Source organism: Malaclemys terrapin, chromosome 4 (genome assembly GCF_027887155.1).
Source record: "Malaclemys terrapin pileata isolate rMalTer1 chromosome 4, rMalTer1.hap1, whole genome shotgun sequence".
In the NCBI taxonomy this organism is placed as follows: domain Eukaryota; kingdom Metazoa; phylum Chordata; order Testudines; family Emydidae; genus Malaclemys; species Malaclemys terrapin.
In genome coordinates, this window is record NC_071508.1 from 47,127,740 (window position 1) to 47,150,301 (window position 22,562).

General features: G+C 40.2%; 1 protein-coding gene and 1 long non-coding RNA gene across 4 annotated transcripts in view; one reads left to right on the plus strand and one right to left on the minus strand.

Moving 5' to 3' along the window:
* Nucleotides 1-6,626, plus strand: part of LOC128835763 (uncharacterized) — a 36,845-nt gene extending 30,219 nt beyond the window's left edge. Inside the window, exon 3 of the long non-coding RNA XR_008444697.1 lies at nt 5,371-6,626. This is a non-coding gene — a long non-coding RNA (uncharacterized LOC128835763). The remainder of the gene's footprint in view (nt 1-5,370) is intronic.
* Nucleotides 6,627-6,704: 78 nt separating this feature from the next.
* Nucleotides 6,705-22,562, minus strand: part of NAP1L4 (nucleosome assembly protein 1 like 4) — a 64,180-nt gene continuing 48,322 nt past the window's right edge. For 2 of the 3 annotated variants that reach the window (XM_054025407.1, XM_054025408.1), the window contains exons 11-15: nt 20,481-20,503; nt 19,973-20,092; nt 18,580-18,609; nt 16,719-16,775; nt 6,705-8,014 (exon numbers count right to left, since the gene is read on the minus strand). In XM_054025407.1, coding sequence (XP_053881382.1) covers nt 7,976-8,014; nt 16,719-16,775; nt 18,580-18,609; nt 19,973-20,092; nt 20,481-20,503 — 269 coding nt within the window. In that variant the 3' untranslated portion in view covers nt 6,705-7,975. Of the gene's footprint in view, nt 8,015-15,442; nt 15,481-16,718; nt 16,776-18,579; nt 18,610-19,972; nt 20,093-20,480; nt 20,504-22,562 lie in introns of all 3 variants that reach the window. The other variant, XM_054025409.1, reaches the window with a different exon arrangement.

Genomic DNA, 22,562 nt, shown 5'->3' on the forward strand with positions numbered 1-22,562 from the left:
CTTTTCTTGCCCAAAAGTGAAGGAATGAAGTGAGAATCAGACTCATGTATTCTGTAATCCCATCTAACCAGGTCTCCTTGTGGAATGTGACTGAGTGACCCAGACTCTCGGTACAACCTCAACTGTATAGCTAAAAATACTGAGCAGACCTTTTTCTCCCTAATACAGGGGCATGTAACATACATTTATTGAGAGAGGCACATTTAATGGCAACTGCTTTCTTTTAAGAAATGAACACACTTGCAAATGCAGTGGACCATCAGCTAGGTTAACATGAGCAGAAATGACACATCCTTCCTAAAGAAAGCCTGTGGCATTTTCTACCAGATGGAGCAGGGAATCCAGCGTCGCCACTGACAACATGTGGCCTTGGGCACAACCTGTAAGCTCCCTGCCTCAGTTTCCCAATCAGTAAAATGCAGATAATACTTAGCTGCTTCTGGTGAAGCTTTTAATTAATGCGTGCAGTGTGATTTGTGCTGCTCAGATGAAAGGCACTGCAGAAGTGAAAAGTATTACCCATTTTTATTGGAGTCCACCTGACACAATTATCCACCCTAAATCAACTCCATGTCAGACTACTAAAATAAGAAGTGCAATTCCAATTCCTGGGCTAACTCATCCACCCCCAGACTCTAGGGTTTGCATAGAGCTCATCAATGGGCATGCTGTGAGCTCTTGCTGCTGGCTCTGGGCCTGTGGTCCAGCATTCCCCAGGGAAGGGATAAGATAAAATTACCACAACCTATTCTAACAACCCAATAGCTTAGCAAGCTGAGATTCCATCAGTTTCAGTATATGATTTGCAAGTGCAAAAAACTGGAGAACCTTTGTGTGCGCGTGGCCATGAGTCCAACAAACCCTGCACTCTAGGTTTTTTTGTTTTTGTTTTGCTGGTGTGGACGTGGCCTAGGTACAGTCAAACACAATGGAAAATCCACAAGTCAGGATTTCCTCAATTTTATTGTGTGCTCCAACCTCATTCTTACCCTTTCTGCTTGTAAAAATTCCCTTCAGAACATTAATGGAATCACTGTTGTCTTGACAAAGTCTTTGAAACCAGCATGAAGCAAAGTAGAGCAGCACAAACGTTAAAGTGCACATAACAAGCCCAAGGAGAGCACCTATTTAATGGTAGCATCCCTACTGCCATTCATTGGAAGAGATTGAGCTCCATGTGCTAGCGTCAGGCTACATTCTCCTTTTGCAAAAGTAGTTCTTGTGTCTGCGTGATGCACCCTACCTACAGTGGTACCTTTTAAAAGGTTATGTCTAGGCCCAAGATGGGTCAATTGTTTTGATTGGTGTTGCATAATCACTTGCACCTTTCCTAGACTACAAAGGCAGGATCTTTCAGGATTCCTTTGTACTTAACTTTTGTTGGGCGCCTGGGCAGGGAGCGAAGAGGGTACAGCTGAGGATGGGGTATTTTAAGAAAGCCTATATTGTTTTATAGTCTTTTGCAGAGAAAAATTGTCAACAGTTTGTAAGAAATAGTGTGTTACATACAGTCAAGCTGACAAGTGAAGCTCATGGTTGGTGTGCTTTTATTAGTCTGGGTTTGGCATCAGAAGCTGTACAGATTCCCACGGTAAAAACCCTACCATAATGTGAGTTGTGTAAGAGGTGAACATGATGGTGGGTGGAGAGTAATTTTCTTGTGTAGGAGAGAGGTGAACCAGCAGAGCAGAAAATTGGGCTACAAACAAATCTGGCAGTCACTGACCAACTCACTCTTTGCAAAAAGCTTCATTAGCAATAATTTGTGGGGGGTAGGGGCTGGTGGTTTGGACACTTGTCCCATGTGAGTGACTTACTATTTATTATTGGAGAGCAGGAGGCTGCCACCTCCCACAAACAGCACTGCCTTTTGGGAATAACTTTGGGATGCCTTCCACTGGTTGTAAGAGGCTAGAACTATTTAGGATCACAGCATGAGCATGTGACAATATCAAGTACAAAGCCCGCTCTTAGTTCACTATTAATGTTACAAAGATAAAGAATCTAGGAATGAAAATGCTAAAGTTCTCCAATTTATTTTCAAGGTATGTCCATGTCACTTTAATTTCTAGGTTTCAGAGTAGCAGCCGTAGTAGTCTGTATCCGCAAAAAGCACAGGAGTACTTGTGGCACCTTAGAGACTAACCAATTTATTAGAGCATAAGCTTTCGTGGACTACAGCCCACTTCTTCGGATGCATATAGAATGGAACATATATTGAGGAGATATATATACACACATACAGAGAGTTCATGCTCTCAATATATGTTCCATTCTATATGGATCCGAAGAAGTGGGCTGTAGTCCACGAAAGCTTATGCTCTAATAAATTGGTTAGTCTCTAAGGTGCCACAAGTACTCCTGTTCTTTTTAATTTCTAGTTAAACTTTATGTGAGCAATGTGGCTGTGGAGTCGGAGGATCTTAACTGCTCCAGTGTCGGTTTACATTTTGTAATTTTACATGGAATATTTGCATTTAAATGGTGGCTCTGAATACACCGTTCCATGGTTGTGGACTCACCTAGACAGAGAAAATGTTTAAGTTTTTATCTGTTCAGACCAATGGTGCATCTAGGCAGATATCCTGTCTGCAACAAGAAAAGGGACAAGTGCTTCAGACAAAGATGTAGCACACTTTAACAGACAATTACATAACATACCTATGAGAAAATTCATCATAGCCTCAGGCAGTCCATGCTCTGCTAATGCCTTGAAGTATAAACTTGTTTACTCAGCAACAAAGCCTGCCACCACGCACATGTGACCCCCGCCATCCACTCTGCCCTGGCTCCCTACCTACTACAGGGTCATTGTCAAGGTTATGGTCATCATGTTCAATTCCCTGAATGGAATTGGCCTGAATTAGAATGGTCCTCTCTCACAGGAGGAATCACCTATAGCAGCACTGTTTAATTGAAACACTGGACTTGAGAGATCTTCATTTATTCTTAAAAATTTGAAGTGCTCTTCCTACCATGATAGGTGATATAGCTACAAATGTCAATTTAGTCTAGCTCCTGTACCTGGGATTTTTTAAAATTCCCTACTGAATCTTTCATTTTTTTGCTTCACTATTATCTGGTTAAAGTTAATGGAACACGCCTCTGACTCCTAGCCCTAGCCCCACTGAAACTAATTTAAACAAAGTTACATGTACAGTGAAAATGATATTTTTACTGCCATAGTTGGCTGTGCACATAGCTAGCTATTTGGGCCTAGTAGGTAAGCTACTTTAAAATGACTTGGGGATAAGGCAGAACTGTGGTCCCTGCAATGACAATCTACAGGTACTTACACAGAAGATTACTTATTTTTGTTGAATAGAAGTTTAGAATTCAGTAAGCAAATGTACCAAGATGCTGCAACAGGAGATTTTTCTTCATCCACTTTGTTTTTATTGAAAATGTTAAGGTTGTGTGTTAAAAGTTGTAGCTCTCCCTTCTGACTGGACTTGGACCATAGGTCTGAGCTGGTCTAGCAATTCCTCATAAGTCAAGTACAATAGTTCATGGCCCTGTCTCCACCAGTGCAGGATTATTCCCTGTAGTATATTTTTTACTGTTTTGCCCATTTGAGATTTTTGTCTTGGATTTCAATCCCAAAGTTATCCCAGCTGCCTAAAGGAATCCCCACATCCTTGCCCAGACTCCTGCTGACAGATAGAGCCTTTGCCCCATCTACTGTCCTACTAAAATTATTCCCTACTGAATACACTCAGCCAGTTGCAGGCTGTAGAACTTCGGGCATTTGTTTCAATATTAGATGGGAGAATTGGTCCTCAGAGGACTAGCATACTCTATGCTTGCAGCTTTGTTAGACAGCTGAGTTACTGCTAATTGTTATTCCTCTCACCCCAAGTAACTCAGAAAAAGCGGTACAATATCAAGTACAAGTTTTCCAGAAGGTCCAATCTTTGGCTAAGAACAAGCACAATTAGTTTTGGTCCTAAAATTAGGCTTTTCAAGGATTAGAAGCTGCAAACATTGTACAGTGGAACTCAATATACTTAACATGCTACAAACAATGGTAGTATTCCATTTCTCTTTCCTTCTCAAATAAACTTAGTGTACCCCATGTTAAAAAAAAAATTTCCCAAAAAGGGGCCAGAATGGATCTTTAGATCTAGTCTGACCTCCTGTACATCAGAGGCCACTACATTTCAGTTACCCCTGTATTGAACCAAACAACAGGTATTTGACTGAAGCATATCTTCCAGAAAGGCATCTGTCATGATCTGAACACAAGCTGGAGAATCCACAGTTTCCCTTGGTAGCGTGTTCCCTTGATTAAACACCCTCACTTAAAAAATTTGAATGACTTAACTTCCAGCCACTGACTCATTAGGGCCCTTTTCTGGTGGACCTTAATCCCTTTAGTACCCTACTATAAAAGGTGCTTTTCAAATCTGCAGGCCTGAAAAACTTGCACACAAGAGTCCTAAAAGAGTTGTCTGAGACTTGATAATGTTAAATAAATCTTAGAACACCCAGCAAATTCCTGAAGACTCAAGTGTGCCAGTATTCAAAAAGGGGCAAGTGAGATGACCTGGGTAACCATAGGCTAGCTATATTGGCCTCAATCCCAGACAAAATAATGGAAGGGCTGATACAGGATTCAGTTAATAAAGAACTAAAGGAAAAGAATATAGGTAATGCGAGTCAATATGGCTTTAGGTACTGTCAAACCTGACTTCATTTATTGAGATTATAAATTTTGCTAAAGGTAACTGTGTAGATGTAATCTACGTAGACATTAGAAGGTATTTGAGTATTGCACGACATTCTGATTACTGATCTTGTACAGTGCTAGTGTTTTAAGCACACAGATGGCTTGGGAGCAGGCTAACTGACATCTCAAAGTAGTTGTAAGTTGGGAATCATCAAATGGGGGTGTTTCTAATGGGGTTCTGATGCTATTCAAAATTTTGATCAATGATCTTCAGATGAATATAAAATCACTGCAGTTAAAAAATTGTGAATGACAAAAATTGTCAGAGGTAAATAATGATGAGGACAGAGGAGTCATATAGAGGGATCTGGAGGATCACAGCATAAGCTGCGTTCGTTTTTTTTGTTTTTAATGTTTTTAATTCAGCAAAATGCACAGTTCTATATCTAGGAACTAGGAGTGGAGGCCAGACCTACAGCATGGAGCCCTGTATCCTAGAAGGCAGTGACTGACCCCTAAAATCCTCACAGAGTGGACAAGTAACTCTGTATGAGCTCTCTATGCAGCTGTGGCAAAACACTAATGCCATTCTTTGGATGTATGTATAGAAGGAGGAAGGTGATTTTTTTACCTCTGTAGAGGGTATGGGTGAGACAGATACTGGAATACTGTGTACATCGGTCTATTTTTTTTTTTTAAAGAGATCATGAAAATGGGAGAAGGTGCAGAAGAGAACCACAAACAATTTGAGGACTGGAGAAAATGCCTTCCACTGAGACTTAGAGGTCAGTCTTAAGGTGTGTTTTTTTTTTTTTTTGGATAAAAACATTGAGGTGACTGGATTAGTTTGTAGTATTTGTTTCTAGCAGATATTTAACATCCTATTACGATGGTTAGAAATTACTTCCTTACCCGTATGAGTACATCATCCTGCTTCTTGCCAACCAGAACATGTGTTTTTTTAAAAACACCATACTTGTGTTTAGCATGAACAATTTTACCATCTCCATCTAGTAATGGCCTAAACCATTTCTAGGATTTCTTTTATTCCTAGCATACTTAAAGACAGAGGAAATTCCATGGCTAGCAGAGATAAGGATAAAGTATTTAACTTCCTTTTCAGTATTTCATAACTAATTTTACATTGCTATTTGGTATATATTGCTTTAATTTCTAATTGCAACCTTCACTTTGCCATTTTATCAGGATAAGCTTTTATCCAAAGTTGTCCTACCTTGATAGTGGAATCATGGGGTTTTTTTGGGGCCATCTAATAAACGCTTCTTAAAAGAACTCCCAAATATCTCTCAATCACTCATTTTTAACACAGAAGTACATTTCAACCATGATGAATAAGCAAGAAACAATGGTATTGCATGGTTCCTTATTCATTTTTCCTCATGTGCATCAAGCTTGCTCAGTTTTGCAAGGAAACACTTCACTACTAGCCCAGTAGAACTTATCTTGGGCTGTAGTGGACTATCAAGCTGGGTTTCCATCTCGTGCATCACTGGTAATAAAGTTATTGTGGATCAAATTGTGTCCTCTGTCACCCATGCAACCTCAGTCTATAGTGGGAGTGGATAGGTGACGCTGAGGGAATAACTTGCCCTCCAGAGTCCTGCTGGTGACTGGAGGAAAATATTCAGCTGGTGTGTCAGAGCCCAAGGTGAGAGTTCTGGCAGTTAAGAAAAAAAATCTGCAAACTGAGCAAGTCTGATTATGCAAAGGAGCAAGACAAACTATAGAACCCTTACAATAGCATGCATCATTTTTGTATCTGAAGTTATAAATATGATTATGTATCTGTACTTCAAATGCGTTTACACCTGGGTAACGCCCATTAGAAACAGCCTCAAACCTTCTCTAAATAGTAGGAAGCTGAACACTTTATACCAACTGTATTCTTGCATTAGGTGGTCATACATTTTTGGCCATTTGGCACATCTCTTTTCATACTGCATATAGACACATGTAAAATAGGAAATCAAATGGGTGTGTTCAGTTAATATAGGAAAAATGAACAAGACAGTCATCACTTTCCATGTTTCACAACTTTAATAGAATATTTAACTATTCTGTACAAATTGAAAACACTGTATTAAGTTACAAATGTGTAAGGTAAGGCTGGAGCACTCTCTACATGCCTGGTCACAGTGTTGATACAGCTGCTATTCAACTGCTGCCAGAGGTTGGCATTGGATGCTTAAACTAGAAATGTGCACCTGAAATTCTGCACAACAACATAAGGTAGCTTTGAAGACTTCAGAGTTTTAAACAAAACAAGAAACTGTGGAACAGAGTAATTTGAATGTTGCAAGTAAAACAGAACTTCGAATTTACAGAGTTAAATTTTGTTAATTTATATGTTCAGAATGAAAGCCCCTCCCATGCTGGATATTAAGCAATAAGACTACTGGAAATTTTCTGGTTCTTTGGCTGCAACCCATTTCCATCAACAGCAATAATTTGGCCTGTATGTTATGATTTTCCCCCCAAAAAGAGCTGTCATTTTGAAACATGTTTATTTCTTTTGTCTACTACCTTCAGAGAGACCAAATCAAATTTTCCTTGTACAAATACCCATATTTTATGCAAACAGGAAAAGATTTTCAAGTATATTAAAAACTATTTAAAAAGCACTAATTCAGTCAAAGTACTTACAAACATGAATAAATAAATAGAAAGATGAACAACTACATAAATCTCGAATGACACCCCCATTAATGAAGAATTACTTCAATTTAATTGGCTTTACTGAGATAATAAATACGACATTTGAAGCTGCTCAAGCACTAGTCTGATTTGTAGGTTGCAGGAAAATTTTATATTAAAAAGGAGAACTACTAGCAAAAGTCAAGTCATACTGTTGTATTTGTTTTAGCTATCATAAATTTAATTCGTTTAGTTTTGCTTCTCAGCACATGTGCTATTCCACAATTTCAATGTTTACCAAGAAAATGGATAGTCTTTACTTTGTAGTTTGGACTAGTTCCCTATGAATAGGGCAAAAGGTTCATCAGAAAGCCTACAGACAATTATTTCGCTACAGTGTACCAAAGGCTGTAGAGTGTGCTTTATTTAAACCTCATATTTCCCAAATGCAGTGAAGATACCACTGTACAAGTTAAGCAAAAAATAGGAAAAAAAAAAGTTAGTGAAAATCATGCACTTGAAAACAAATTAATTTTAAGCATTGTTAATAAGATTGTGCTGCAGCAATGGAATATCCTGAACTGCAGGCCAGGTATCCAAATATATTTGTTACAAGTTGTTCAAATATCACTCTGAAGTGGTATTTCCTTATTATTGTTGTTTGCATTCAGCAGGTTGGCTGGAATCTTTCTGTTTGGAGAGGAAAAAGAAAAAAGTTAAAAAAAGGAAGACGCCTACAAGGGTAGTTCACTCAGTGCAATTTGGTCATGCATCCTTTATAGGCAACTAAATAGGTTACCACCACAAATGTCTACTGGGGAGGAAAGCTACAGGTCAACATGGGCTAAATCACGAGGTGCTTAACTACAATTCCCATTGACGTACAGTTGCTCAGCACTTCACAGATTATTCTATTATACTTGTATTCTCTCTACCATTTAAGAACATAAGAATGGCCATAGTGGGTCAGACCAAAGGTCCATCTAGCCCAATATCCTGTCTTCCGACTGTGGCTAATGCCAGGAGCCCCAGAGGGAATGAACAGAACAGGTAATCATCAACTGATCCATCCCATCGTCCATTCCCAGCTTCTGGCAACACAGAAGAGTTTCCAAAAACAAAAATTCTCAAGTTCACATGTAGGCTCCTAAATAAGTGGCCCAGTTTTCAAAAGTGCTGGAGTCAATGGAAGATGCAGTGTGCTCAGCACTTTTGAAAAGTCAAAAACAAAAAAAAAATCAATGCACTTGTTTTTTCAAGTCTTGAGCTCTCTGTTGGAGATGATGGAATGTATTTAACAGGTCGTGTTCCCCTCAGATGCCTTCTGCATCACTAGCCAATAACTACTCAACTGTTTAACACTCATTCAGACACTTCTTGCCAAATGTTACTCTGATCTATCAGAGCCTTCAGAAAGTAAAAAGCACCGATAGCCCTACAACAGCACAGGGAGTGAAATAACCTTGGGAAAAAAGAAAACAAGAAAGGTGCGTTGATTAAATGCTCCAACTGCTTAGCTTTACAGTTAACACTACCACACAACGTAGCAGGATATTTTAATCTAAGCACATACTTCCCTTTATTCATTTCTCTCATTACCCACGTCTACTATACATATAGAATTGTGTTTTGATTGGTTTTCTGTGGTTTTTTTTAGCCACACACAAACATGCTTTTGTTGAACTCTATGGTAGGAAGGAAAATAGCTATAACGAAGACATCTTTCAAGACAATACACCACTGACTGTAAAATGATTTATACTTGTTAACTATTCCAAACCTGAACATTTCATATTGTAAAAAAGCAAGCATAAAGAATACATGTTACATTCATTATTCATCATCAGGTGCCCAAGTGCCTCTTCCTAACTGTCTGGATTTCCAAAGGACACTGAAGTTAATCAATCTGCACTGATATAGCTTTAAACATCAGGTGCCTATCCTGTCAAGAAGGAATCCTCATACACTCAACATAGCAGCAAATAAATGTTTTGTTTTTTGAAAAGCCTATTTGACAGATACTACTTGTAATCACATGGGACTACTGTTTGATTGATGTGGATAAGAGGGAGAACATGAACAACTTCTTAGCCATCAAAAAAGCCTATTTCTGAAGTAAAGAACATTTCATGAAACAACTGCTTTGTAGTGGAGATAAATATCAAGTCAACTGACGGCAGTTTCCATTTCAAAAAGACAGCAGAAACATCAGTTAAGAGCAAGATAGTATTAATGACCTAATGTATCAGAATTGCAAAATATAGCTAAATGTAACCCAAACACTTAAATGAGTAACTGATGAATTAAAGATTGTTTACAACATTATAATGGTTTAGAAACTATATTTTAATCCTACTTTAGATCTTTTTAATATAACACAGCCTTTAAGCAGGTAGGAAAGGAAATATAAAGTATTGATGTTACTGCTTCAAAGAGAAAAACAACTATTTTATTTCAGTTTTATTCATGAAGACAAAACCCTTGTGTATTATATTTTCCAATAAACTTTTTATTATCCATGTGTTGTACCACTTTACAGCAATAAAGATATTTACAAAAAATAAAATGCTGTTGCTTAATTTCAACAAAATACATGAAATTGCATACATATCAAGTTCCCTCTGTAGTAAGTTTCACATGTTAAAACCTAGATATTGTTCTACATGCTATACCATCACACTGAAAATCTGTTTGAATATCTCCAAGATAGTTGTTTTTCAATATACAGTGCTTTGGGCAAGGATGTTAAAAGCACCTAAATCTCAGTCTTTTAATGAACTCTCTTAGGCACTTAGGAGCTTAAGTCCCATTTTAAAAAGTAGATAAGGTGCTTTTGAAAATTTTACCCATTAAATGCAATTGAAATATAAATGATCTAAACCCCAGTATTTCACACAGTAAATTACTTTATTTGCTTGCCTCACTAAACCCAGTCTCCAAGCACAGAAGGAAAAAAAAATGTTGAGAGAGAGAGCGCGCGCGCGCATATTCAGAAGGTTAACAGATCTGGTTTTGCCAAACTAGGGAGTTCCAAGACAATCCACCTTTTCATAGAGAATACCCTGCCAGGAGGGACCCACACCCAAATGTGGGGGAATGGAGGGTTGGTTTAACTTGAGCACGGTCACCATCTACATCTTTTGAAGTATCATAGGCAGCGAAGTGATCTCTTAAAGAACCAGGACCCAAAGTATTTAGAGCTTTCCCTTACTCCTTGAACTCCACCAGTGCAGATCACATAACACCAGTGGTTTGCTCCTGAGCTAAGGCTCTGTTCAGCAAGCTGACAGAGATATTCTCTAAGTTTCACTTTCCAAATGGTCTCAGTGTGGTCTCCCACACAGAGAACATTACACTAGTCTAGCCTTGAAATGACAGAGGCATGGATAGTTGTACACCTCTACCCCGATGTAACGCGGCCCAATATAACACGAATTCGGATATAACGCGGTAAAAGCAGTGCTCCAGGGAGGGGAGGGGGGCCCTGCACGCTCCGGCGGATCAAAGCAAGTTCGATATAACGCGGTTTCACCTAGAACACGGTAAGATTTTTTGGCTCCTGCGGACAGCGTTATATCGGGGTAGAGGTGTTCTAAGGTTCACATAAAACCATCCAAGTTGCACTTGCCTTGTCAGGTGCAGACAAAGTGGTCTTCGTTACAGATAGAGTTGCCTGGGAATCCGGTAGCAGCCTAGGAACCTAACAATACTCCCAAATTGGGAAGCTGTTACAAATTGCAGATCTTCTTTCTGCTACTGGTCTGCCCTGAGCCTCCCTTCCAAGTCTGCAGCCCCTTACCTCCTATGTGGTCACTACATGCAGGCAGTTTTGCGGGACAGTAGCACCAGGAGGAATCAGTGCTGGCATGTGCTGAACACTGGTCACAGGCAGGTTTGCGAGGCAGCAGTCAGAGAAGATAAATCCCAGCATCTTCCTTCCCTGACTGCAGCCTTGAAAACCTGCCTGCAGATGGCACCTTTCTTCCAGGATAGGTTGCTAATAAGTGGCACGCTGTTGCTAATATCCAAATCCTATTAATACAGATGTTAATGGGATGGGATTGATTTCCAATAGAACATTGCAATTAACCAGAAGTTGCATGGAGCCGTGAAATTGACAAGAATGACAGCCAACAACCAATGTAAATAATGCACTGTCTACAGAGACACTGCGTAGCCCTAACTACACCAACTGAGAGGATGACAGTTGATGCTTCTGCTGGATATTTGCTCCATCTTCAAAGCAACCTTGGCAGAAGCCTCCAGTACTAAGCAGCAAACCTGTTTTGAAGACTCTGAGAACAAGTATTTAGTGCTCACTGCCTTTTGTTGATCCCACAGTAATTGGTGGCCAGGTTGGTGTTAAGGGTACAGAAATATCTGGATGACCAGCTATCAGATATGCATGTCAGTCTAGAATGTGGAACAAAATGATTACTCCATTGTATTACACTGGATGCTTTCCAGAAGCAGATTGGTAAATCAACCAGCAACATATATTGTTCTGAGACAGGATAACATTAAATGGTGGTGGAAAGATGAATGGCAGCATCTACAGTCAGTAATATCTTTTTAATAAACCTATTCCTAATATGAATCAAAGGATTGGGAATTGAGGCATTGACACTAACTTGCAGAACTTTATTACTTTATAATTAATGAGCAGACACATTACTCCTGACAGAACTATGCTGGTTATCTGAGTTTAGCCAGTGTAGATCAATCTCTGATAATTTTCATATGACTTTACATTGTGCCTCTTCATATAACCTTGTGGTGGGTCTACCCACGTGTGACCTCTGTTTTCATGGAACTTTGTATCAAAGCCTCATTTAGAAACTTTGCATTGCCCTTGGTATAATATTATAGCCCCTAAGGATAGAATAAGATAGAAGAAAATTTTCTTTTTGCTAGCAGTAGAACAAGAGCTCTTCCAACCCCCCCCCCCCCCCCCCCCCCGCACTCTTAATCAATTGCCCTGTTGAATGAATGAGGTGTGAATGAGCAAGGCATGGAAGGCAGCACCTCCAGACAGCCTCAACTGTTGGAGAGGGGCTGGGAGCCAGACCCAAGGACAATAAAACGTGTCAAGTGGGCTCATTAAAGACGAGCAGACATACTGACAGCCTCGGGGGTTAGAAGCAAGCACCTTCTTTTGGAAACACCCTCTTTGCAGCATTGGGACAACACTCAAAAGAAAGCAGCACAAAGGACCAATGGACACAGACACAGAGTTTGAATCTGGTATAGATTTGCATAAGAGGAAAGCTGCTATAAAAGTGAGGTGTCTTGCAAAGGACCCCGGGTCTCGTCTTGTCAACATGGGAGCATCGATCCGGATCGGCAGAAGCCCGGCTCCACCCCCTCCCCCATCTAACTCACCTGGCCAGTGAAGTTAAGGGGAGCAACTAATTGGTAACAACAAGACGGAGTGTGTTTGTGTGTGTGTGTGAGTGTAAGTGTAATATATTATATGCATATAATACAGTGTTAATGAATACATGTATTACTAATAAATGTGGCGTTTTGTCTTATTCCCCCTGAAAAGATCCTGTGCAGTACTTTAAGTACACCACCAGTTAGCTATCCTTCTCCCCTCAGTGACATCATACTCACTCCTTCAACCAGTAAGGGCTGGTCTTCACGGGGGGGGGTGGGGTGGGGAAGGGGGAAGGAGGAAATCGATCTAAGATATCAGGGCTAGCTCTAGGATTTTTGCTGCCCAAAGCAAACACAATTTTGGCCGCTCCCCGCCCCGGTTCTTTAATTACCCCCCCCCGGCCCCGCCTCAACTCCGCCCCTTCCCCAAATCCCCAGCCTTGCCTCCTCCCCCCAGGCTCTCAAGCCTAGGAGGGAGGGGGAGACCCTGATTCGCGCGCCGCTGCTCCCCCTCCCTCCCAAGCTCTCAAGCCTGGGAGGGAGGGGGAGACCCTGATTCGCGCGCCGCTGCTCCCCCTCCCTCCCAAGCTCTCAAGCCTGGGAGGGAGGGGGAGCAGCGGCGCGCGAATCAGCTGTTTCGCGCGCCGTGGCAGCAGCAGCGGAGGTGAGCTAGGGCGGCCGGGGCACATTTTTAGGGGCGGCATTCTGGCGCCGGCCATGCCGCCCCTAAAAACGTGCTGCCCCAAGCACCAGCTTGTTTTGCTGGTGCCTAGAGTCGGCCCTGTAAGATATGCAACTTCAGCTACGAGAATAGCATAGCTGAAGTCGATGCATCTTAGATCGATTTACCTCGCATCCTCACGGCGCGGGATCGACGCTCTGGTGGAGTTTTGGAGTAGATGGGGAGCACGTTCTACATGAGACGCGATAAATCGATCCCCGATAGATTGATTACTATCCAGCAAGTAGTGAAGCTAAGCTAACAAGGGTCCTCCAAGGCACACAGTGTACCAGTTACAAGACACCTAATTGGCTACTTATACACCTCTACCCCGATGTAATGCAACCTGATAGAACACAAATTTGGATATAATGTGGTAAAGCAGCGCTCTGGGGGGGGGGGGGGGGAGGGAGGGGGGAGGCGGGGCTGCGCACTCCAGTGGATCAAAGCAAGTTCGATATAACACGGTTTCACCTATAACGCAGTAAGATTTTTTGGCTCCTGAGGACAGCATTATATCAGGGTAGAGGTGTACAGCCTTTCTAAACCTAACACCTCTATACAACACCAACCCTTTGCACACTGCTTTACACAAGTGACATGATTCTGCCTGAACACTTTACAATCTAAATTAGACAAACTTAGGACAGATGGGTAGGGAACAAAAAAAGGCAAATCAAAGCAAGAAAATGGAGCATATTCTGATATTTATATAGCAAATGAGCTATGTAAGAAGGGAGGAGTAGACAGCACAGGAATGGACGTCAGTGGACAATTAGGCAAAAAGTGGATTTAGGAGGAGAGATCTGAAGGAGAGCAAGGATTCTTGGTGCACAGAAATGGTAATGCCTTCCCAGGCATAGGGAACAGAGAGTGACTAAAAAGGAAGGCAGCAAGGAGATAAGATGGGAGAAATGGAAGATAAACTTTTTGTACTGACAGGATTGGAGCCTTGCCAATCTTAAGTTTTATTCTGAAAGACGGGGAGCCACTGATGGGGAGATGAGAGTTGAGCAGTCCAGATGAGCGCGAGGGAATACGACATGAATGAGTTTTGGCAGTGGGGATAGGGGCTGGTTTTCAAAGCAATTAGATTTGTAGAGAACAAATCACAAGATAAGCTCAATCTTGAAGTTGAGTGACAGGAAGTACAGTGGAGTTATCAATCAGTCAAATCACAGGGTATGGTGAGAAGGTTAGGAGGAATGAGTCCAGTTTGTCATGTGTTTTGGAAAGCAGCAGGATAGCTATGAGGAAACAGAAAAACAGAAAGGCACAAACCTTAGGAAAGAGGGGGAACAGGTAGATTTGAGAAAATCCCATGTGAGCAGACAAGATCACTCAGGGCGAGGGGGAAGAAGGGAGCACCAGAGAACAGGATCCAATGAAAGCAACACCAAAAGAAGGATAAGTGAACCAGCAAAGTAAAGAATCATGGAAGCCCAAGAAAGAAGATAATCTGGAGAAGTGGGTAGCTGTCAGAGACAGCAGAGTGATTATAGATAAAATACTTAAATTCAGAATAAGTCAGTGACTCATGAGGAGAGTTTCAACCAGAGTTGGGAAGGATTGAACTGGAGGAGAGAGTTGCAAGTGTGTTGTAAACACAGATCTATCAATGAAAACCAACTAAAAGTCACACTAAAAAGACACAGTATAAACCCAGATACAAGAGAGAACATCTTTGTGACAAGTCTCAGAGGTATGACTTGTGTCCCGAGAACGTTGTATGTTCAGTATATAATGTTACCTTGGAATGCTACAATGCAAGCATAAACTTGCAACAGGGAGGCAAGGAGATAATCTAGATACAAATCTATTCTAAGGATACGATGGATACGATACATGGGTATCCAGCCACAGATATTTCTCTCTACACTTTTCTGAACTGCAAATGAGGCCTAAAACCTCAGTTTCGCCTAATTTTTTTTTTTTTTAAACCAGAAAGGTAGCTATAAATAAACCACATTGCATGGGCTACACATTGGAAGTTAGGTATGAATGGAATTCCACCTTACCTAGAAATGTATGAATGATAAACAGACTTAAATTACACCTAAATGGAAAAAAAATTGAAAGGAACTGTCAGCATGAAAGAAAGTGAAATGTACAAAATTATACAGGAGGCAACAACCACAATGTTCTGAGATAGCTTAAGACATGGTTCTGCAGAATACCACACTCCACAGGGCATGCTACTGAATACAGATCTACAGCACTGCAAATGTGTATGGCCACTGTAATTAAGAATACAGTAACTGGTATGATGCTTCCCTGAAGTATCTTTGACACCATTACTCTAGTACTAATGATTTTTAATTCTCAGCTCACCCATCATTGCCCCCCAGCTACTCTATTCAGGAGAGCCATGAAAACGGAGTGTGAAATATTGTTTCCACAAGTGCTATTCTTTCCCTGTTCAAACAAATGTTTCATCAAGAGTACAGACTTCTTTTAATACTTACTATTACAAGAGACAGGATTAATTCCTGGCATGGAGGCTAAAAGCGTTTAATAGTATAATGTGCATATTGTGATAAATTCTGCAAGGTCTGGTGTATCAGTACCATGCTCTCAAATTGAAAGTATTAGATACTTATTGCCATTAAAGAAATGGAAAGATGCTACTTTAATAGCAAAATGAATAGAACAGTCTCCTCCCCCTTTTCATTAACTTTAGTTGCTGTCAGGGTGACTGAATTATGGCTGAAAACTAGGTAAAAGGGGGAGCAGTGACCATATCTTACTGAGTTTTAAACGAAGCCTTATATTTTGTACTAGCTCTCAGCTTTTCTTCTGTTAAACACAATGACATGATGGCAGTGTGTGGGATTCAGCAAGGCAACCACAAAGAAAGGAGCAGAGTTACTATAGGAGAAAAGTAGATGGAGCTAGCAGACTTTTCAAAGAAACATTAATTCATTCTAAAACTAGACTTCAAACTGGTATAAGATGTCTACCTACACATCCTGTAAATTGGTTTCTTTGCAAATATTTACATATTCACCTTAAATTTTACATAGGAAAGTGGTAAACATATCAATCACATCTGTTCCCCAGTGTAGGTAAGTGAGAAAATTAACATGTCTAATAAATACTGTTATGCAATTCATAACTTAAGGAAAATATTTAAGAAAATCTGCAGTTCAGTAGTTAATTCCCTTGACAATACAAAAAGTATAAAAGAACAGGAATGAAGAGAATGATAACATAGTATACTGATACGTTGTTCATGGTCACAGTTTGTACAATTCTAATGTACTATAAGTATATATGCCCAAACAAAAAACTAACCTTAGGATCACTCTCTGTATCCTCCTCTTCCTCTCCCTCCTCTTCACCTTCCAATTCCTATGATAAAAGAAAGAGAGATTAACAGGAATTAAAATCAGATTAAAGCAACTGCTTACGGTGCACAAAGTCAACTATACAGTGCCTTCTATTGCATTCCTGTGTGTGTCAGCTGTGAAAAATAAATCTACTTGGGTTGGACGAGACAACCAGTCATCTGGTCCAGAAAGTCTCAAATGTCAGTGTGGATCTGAATGTAACTTTCCCTGCAATTGCCCAGAATTTTTTTTTTTTTTTTTTTTAAAGTGCAACACAATTCTGAGTTTTGTACTTCTGAAAAAAAAAACAGCTAGTGGATCTGTCTGATTTTGTTCCTCCATTTCAACCCTTATCTCATCTGTTTCTTTGAATAGTCATGTGCCCCATGCACATGCTTCTTCACTACACCTGGATCCTTTCTGTTCTTCCTCTTGCACATGTCTTACCTCAAGTTGTAGTATCTCAATGGAGGCAGATAGGCTAGCTCAGGGGTAGGCAACCTTTCAGAAGTGGTAGTGTGCCGAGTCTTCATTTATTCACTCCAATTTAAGGTTTGGCGTGCCGGTAATACATTTTAACGTTTTTAAGAAGGTCTCTTTCTATAAGTCTAGATATTATTTTCACCCCTCAGCTCATAGAGAGCCGAGAATAATATATAACTGAACTATTGTTGTATGTAAAGTAAATAAGGTTTTTAACATTTTTAAGAAGCTTCATTTAAAATTAAATTAAAATGCAGAGCCCCCTGGACTGGTGGCCAGGACCTGGGCAATGTGAGTGCCACTGAAAATCAGCTCGCGTGCCGCCTTCGGCACACGTGCCATAGGTTGCCTACCCCTGGGCTAGCTCTTTCTCATCTGCTTTTACAAGAGTTAAAGCTTTTCGCTGCAAAAAAAACTGGGACTCCTGGGGAAGCAGGGGAAAAGGAGGCAGCATGATGTGATCTGCTAGGTCAAAGGAGGCCACCAGTCTAAGAATTGGTGATGTACTGCATTCCAGTACTTTATTAGGTCATACTACCATGGCATCTTTATGAAAAAAAGATTCTCAAGCACATCATAGTGAAAGGGACAAAAAGCAAATAGTTAATATCTGTCAAAGGCACTGATTTGTCCCCAATGTTGCTTTTATATTCATTTTAGCGCAGAGATTTTGTATAGAGCCTATCATCACTATGTTTGTGCTCTAGTAACACTGGAAAAAAATTGATTACAGTGGTTGCCATAATACAAAACTGCCTGTGAACCCAATTAAACTCATTATAACAATTCTTAATTAAAGGATGTATTTAATTTCCGAGACGACCAAGCCTCATCCCTAGAACAGTTAAAACAGACAGTTCACAAGTCTTGTCCAGTGTATCCCCCCAGCGTGTAACTAGAATTGAGTTTCCCATTAGCCTTCCTTACAGCCCAAGGTTTAACTTGGTAAACAGGTACACAAAAGATTTTTCAGTGCAATGCAATCTTCACATCTGCCCACAAAACAATTTCAACATTAAGTCATGGTTAAAAAAAATGGACGTGACAATCAATTACTCCTTTGTCAAATATTAAAAAGTTGCAACTATATTTTGATAATGCAGCTGAGATACTAGACATAATTGGAATGCATGCTTTTATGGAATATACATACAGCAAAAATTAGAATCTGTATAGATTTTACAGCTGCTTAACGTTAAGCTATAATGACTTTTGTAGAGGAGTATGAACATGGCACCATGAAATACACACATCCCTGTTTGTCCTATATGGGGCTAGATATTTCTATTTCAGAAAGGAGAATATGGATTAGTGATCTACAATCGACACAATAGACATCTCACCTCCTCTTCTCCTTCCTCTCCTTCTTCAAACTAAAACAAAAATAAAATGTTTACGTTTGCAGAATGTTTTATTGCAATTAGCAAATGCAAGTACCCTTCAAATAATCTCAAAACGCTTAATTTACCTTCTAAAGCACTAACCCCATTTTACAGGTGTGGATGGAGAAACACAGAACTAAGTTATTTGCTTAAAGTCCTACACAGAATTGGTGACGACATCCGAAGTCTATAATCAATGTCTCCCAACTCCCAGTTTATCCCGTTCTCCCACTCACTGTAGCCTCTACACAATGCTGCCTCCATGACAACTGCCATTTAATCTTGTATCAGGAAAAAGGGCGACACCAAAACCTGGAATATAGCTTTTCAGACATGTGTCTACTAGTCAGATGTGCAGTTTCAATCACAACTTGCCTCAGCTAGCAAGACAGTGACTGGGGTATAATCATTAGAAATTATATAGACAGAATACAAGTTTAAGTAAAGGAGGAGCCACAAGCCCTACTTTTAATTTACAAATTGAACTCAGGGAATAAATACAAATAATGAATATGCTTCTTGGATAATGTATATTTTTTAACAAACTGAACATTCAAGCAGCATTAAGGAGAAACTTAAGAGCAAGAAATTTACAAATAAAGGATGCTATTACCATCTTATGACTAGTATATTTATACTAGTGCAAGTTTAAGCAGTATACTGGTGTTCTTATCTGCTGCATTCATCAGGGTACTCAGCATAAGTGATTTTACATTGTTTTTTAATTTGGCTTTGTTTGAAGACAAGATACTACAAAACAATTTCTCATTTCAAAGCGGTATTTAAAATTATTTGCCTACCAAACTGGTAAAGGCAATATAGTTTAGAAATACACACATCTTTAAAGAAAAAGGCCAATCCTTCCTTAGTCCAGAAGCCTTCTCTTCTGCTTCGAGCTAGTGTTTTAAATGCTGCATCTCCTGTTTCCTCCAAAAAAAATGTGTGAAGTTGCCCACTCAAGGAAACCAAATTCTAGATGCTATATTGCTTCAGACGTCCAATCAAATGTGCAGCTACAGCTCAGCAAGCACAGTCATGGCCAGGTTCAGTTCTGTGGGCTACAATAATAAAGATACAGTGGTTGTTGCCTTGTCCAAAAGAACCCTCTCTACCTGATTTCAGAAGTCCTAGGCAGTCAATGGAAGGTTAAAAAAAAAAGTGCAATGTGACCCTATTCAGCACGTTATCTCAGTGTATTCTGATAAGTAATTTATTCCCATGCAAAGAAAAACCAGTTCTGCTTTTTCATTTATTTCACTTGAGAAAGTAATGGTATTTACTATTTCAGTCACAAGAATAATAGGCAGCTTTTATGTAGAGAAAGACATACAAGATAGGTGAGCAATATACATACGTTATCATCATCCTCTATTGCTTCCCCAGTGAAATAAAGCACAGCACGAGGGACTATCCTTTCACGGAAGAAGTGCCCAATTTCAAAGTCTGTAGCTAAAGTAAACTCTGAATCTTCATCCTGTAAAGCAAGTCAATCGGATTTTAGAGAATTACTACTGGAAATGCAACACTGTGCAGATATAATGCTGTTCATCATGGTTCTGTGATATCCTGTGGCCAACCTGATCTCTTACCAAGAAGGGCTGGTGTAATACAGAGATACTGGGGATGAAGTGGAAGAGTCAGAAGTGGAAGAAATGGGAAATTGGGGAAAGTGCTGGGGCCAATGATGAAAGTATGTTATTTTAAAATCAAGCTGTAGCTCAGATTTCTTATTAGGCAAAAGTCAGACTAATGGAGAAATGTGTGTGATCACTGATGTATGCATTTGAGTAAAGCCTAGGAAGGGGAGCTTTAGGACAAAAATATAGTAAAGAGATTTCAAATCTTGTTGAAGTGAGACTTACCAATGACTCTCCATCCCCAGACACTACAAATAGAAAGAGGAAAAAAATTCATGTAACACTGAAAAACCCAGTCCATCTGGTTGTTCAAGCTTGCAGGATGTTCTATGAGAAGTTTTCTATTTATACAAGTATTGTGTGGATTAGTGTTTGTTACATTAGAATTGTAAAGCCTGCAAGTGCTAGGCCCTGTTAGCATTACTGAAAGGAAAACAATTCAGTTTCAGTCTAAGACCTTGCCTATACTACAGAGCTTTGTCAACGAAAGTCTACTTTTGTTGACAAAATAGTGGAGGTGTACACACTACAATGCTCCATCCCGCCGACTAAACTCTCCTGCTTTGCGGACAGATAAGGAAGCAACAAAGGAGGAGCAAGGAGGACATGTTTTGAGAGGTGCTCCAATCCTCACAAGCCGAAAAACAAGAACGCAGAGCGTGGAGAGAGACTTTAAAAGAAAATTATAAAATAGCCAGGCAGGACAGAAAGGAGAGCCAGAAGTGAATTTTAATGGGCCAGGAGCAGATGATAAAATTTATGGAGGAGAAAATGGAGATGTTGAAGTCTTTAATTACACTGCAGGCAGAATTCATGTTTGCTCAGCCCTCCCCTGCAGCTGATAGAGAACTACTTTCCATGCCCTCCCCAACTCCTCACACATATTCCTTGCAACTTCCCGACCTGTCTCAGTATCCCGTTCACTCCACCCTTTTGGACAGCTTCTCAACTTATAGCAACTACACACAACCATAAAAGCCTATACTGCCCTTCATTTGTTTTTCCCTTCCCACCAAGCCTTTTGTGTGTGTCGTTAATTGGAATTTAATAAAAACACTCTGAAAGATAACCAATCTTTATTTGTCTCCTACACATGGTGGTTGCTGATGGAAATACACAGTGGCAATCTGTTCATTTGCTTTGTACAAATCATGGTTAGGAATTATCAAAATTTTCATGCAAGGCAGCAAGTTAAAATATGGCAGAGTGCTGTACAGAAAGACAATATTGGAGCTCTTTGTCAAAATGGTGCCTCAAAGCCTCCCTGATTTGAATAGCCTCCAATTGTGCCCCTCTAACAGCCCTGGTTTCTGGCTGCTCAAAATCAGCTGTCAGGCGATCCACCTCCATGCTACACACCAGAGGAAATTTTTCACCCATAGCCTCACAAACGTTATGGAGTGCACAGCAGGCTGTACTCCTGGGGGAATTCTGCACCAAAAAATGAAAAATTCTGCACACATTTTACAATTCTGCATATTTTGTCAAAACACCACAATATCATCATAACAGTTTCAATTATTTTGGTAATTTATTTCAAAATACCTGTCAGCAACTATGTCTGTAACAATACAGACAACAAAAAAGCTTCAGGAAATGTTTTTTGACAAATAGATTCCTTACTAGGCATATTAATATAGAATAATTTAATAATTTAAAACTTCAGTACAGAAGGGTATTTCCTGCACCCCTCAGAAGCAGTGCAAAGGCTTGGGGGAGTCAGGGGTAACGGAGGAGCTGAGGAAGAGGGAAGTAATTGCTGGGAAGGAGCCTGGGTTGAAGGGTTGTTGGGGATGGGTGGGAAAAGTATGGAATAGGTTTGGGGGGGAGGAGGGGCAGGAAGGATTGTTAGGGAGCATCCCCAATGCAGACCCTGGCTGACCTCTAGAGTCTCTCCCATTCAGTCAGGCACATCTGCTCTTATCCCCATGTGTCTGTGCCCCCACTCAGCCATCCCCCTCCCCTCATATCCATGTGTCTGTGCCCCCACTCAGCCATCCCCCTTTTAGCTCTGCACCCTGCTTCCATGGTGATGATGCTCATTAAAAAATGTGTTAATTAAATTTTGACTGAACTCCTTGGGGGAGAATAGTATGTCTCCTGTTCTGTTTTACCCGCATTCTGCCATATATTTCATGTTATAGCAGTCTCAGATGACCCAGCACATGTTATTTGTTTTAAGACCATTTTCACAGCAGATTTGACAAAATACAAAAGGTGGGACCAATGTGATATTTCTAAAGATTACTACAGCACTCGACCCAAGGTTTAAAAATCTGAAGTGCCTTCCAAAATCTGAGAGGGACA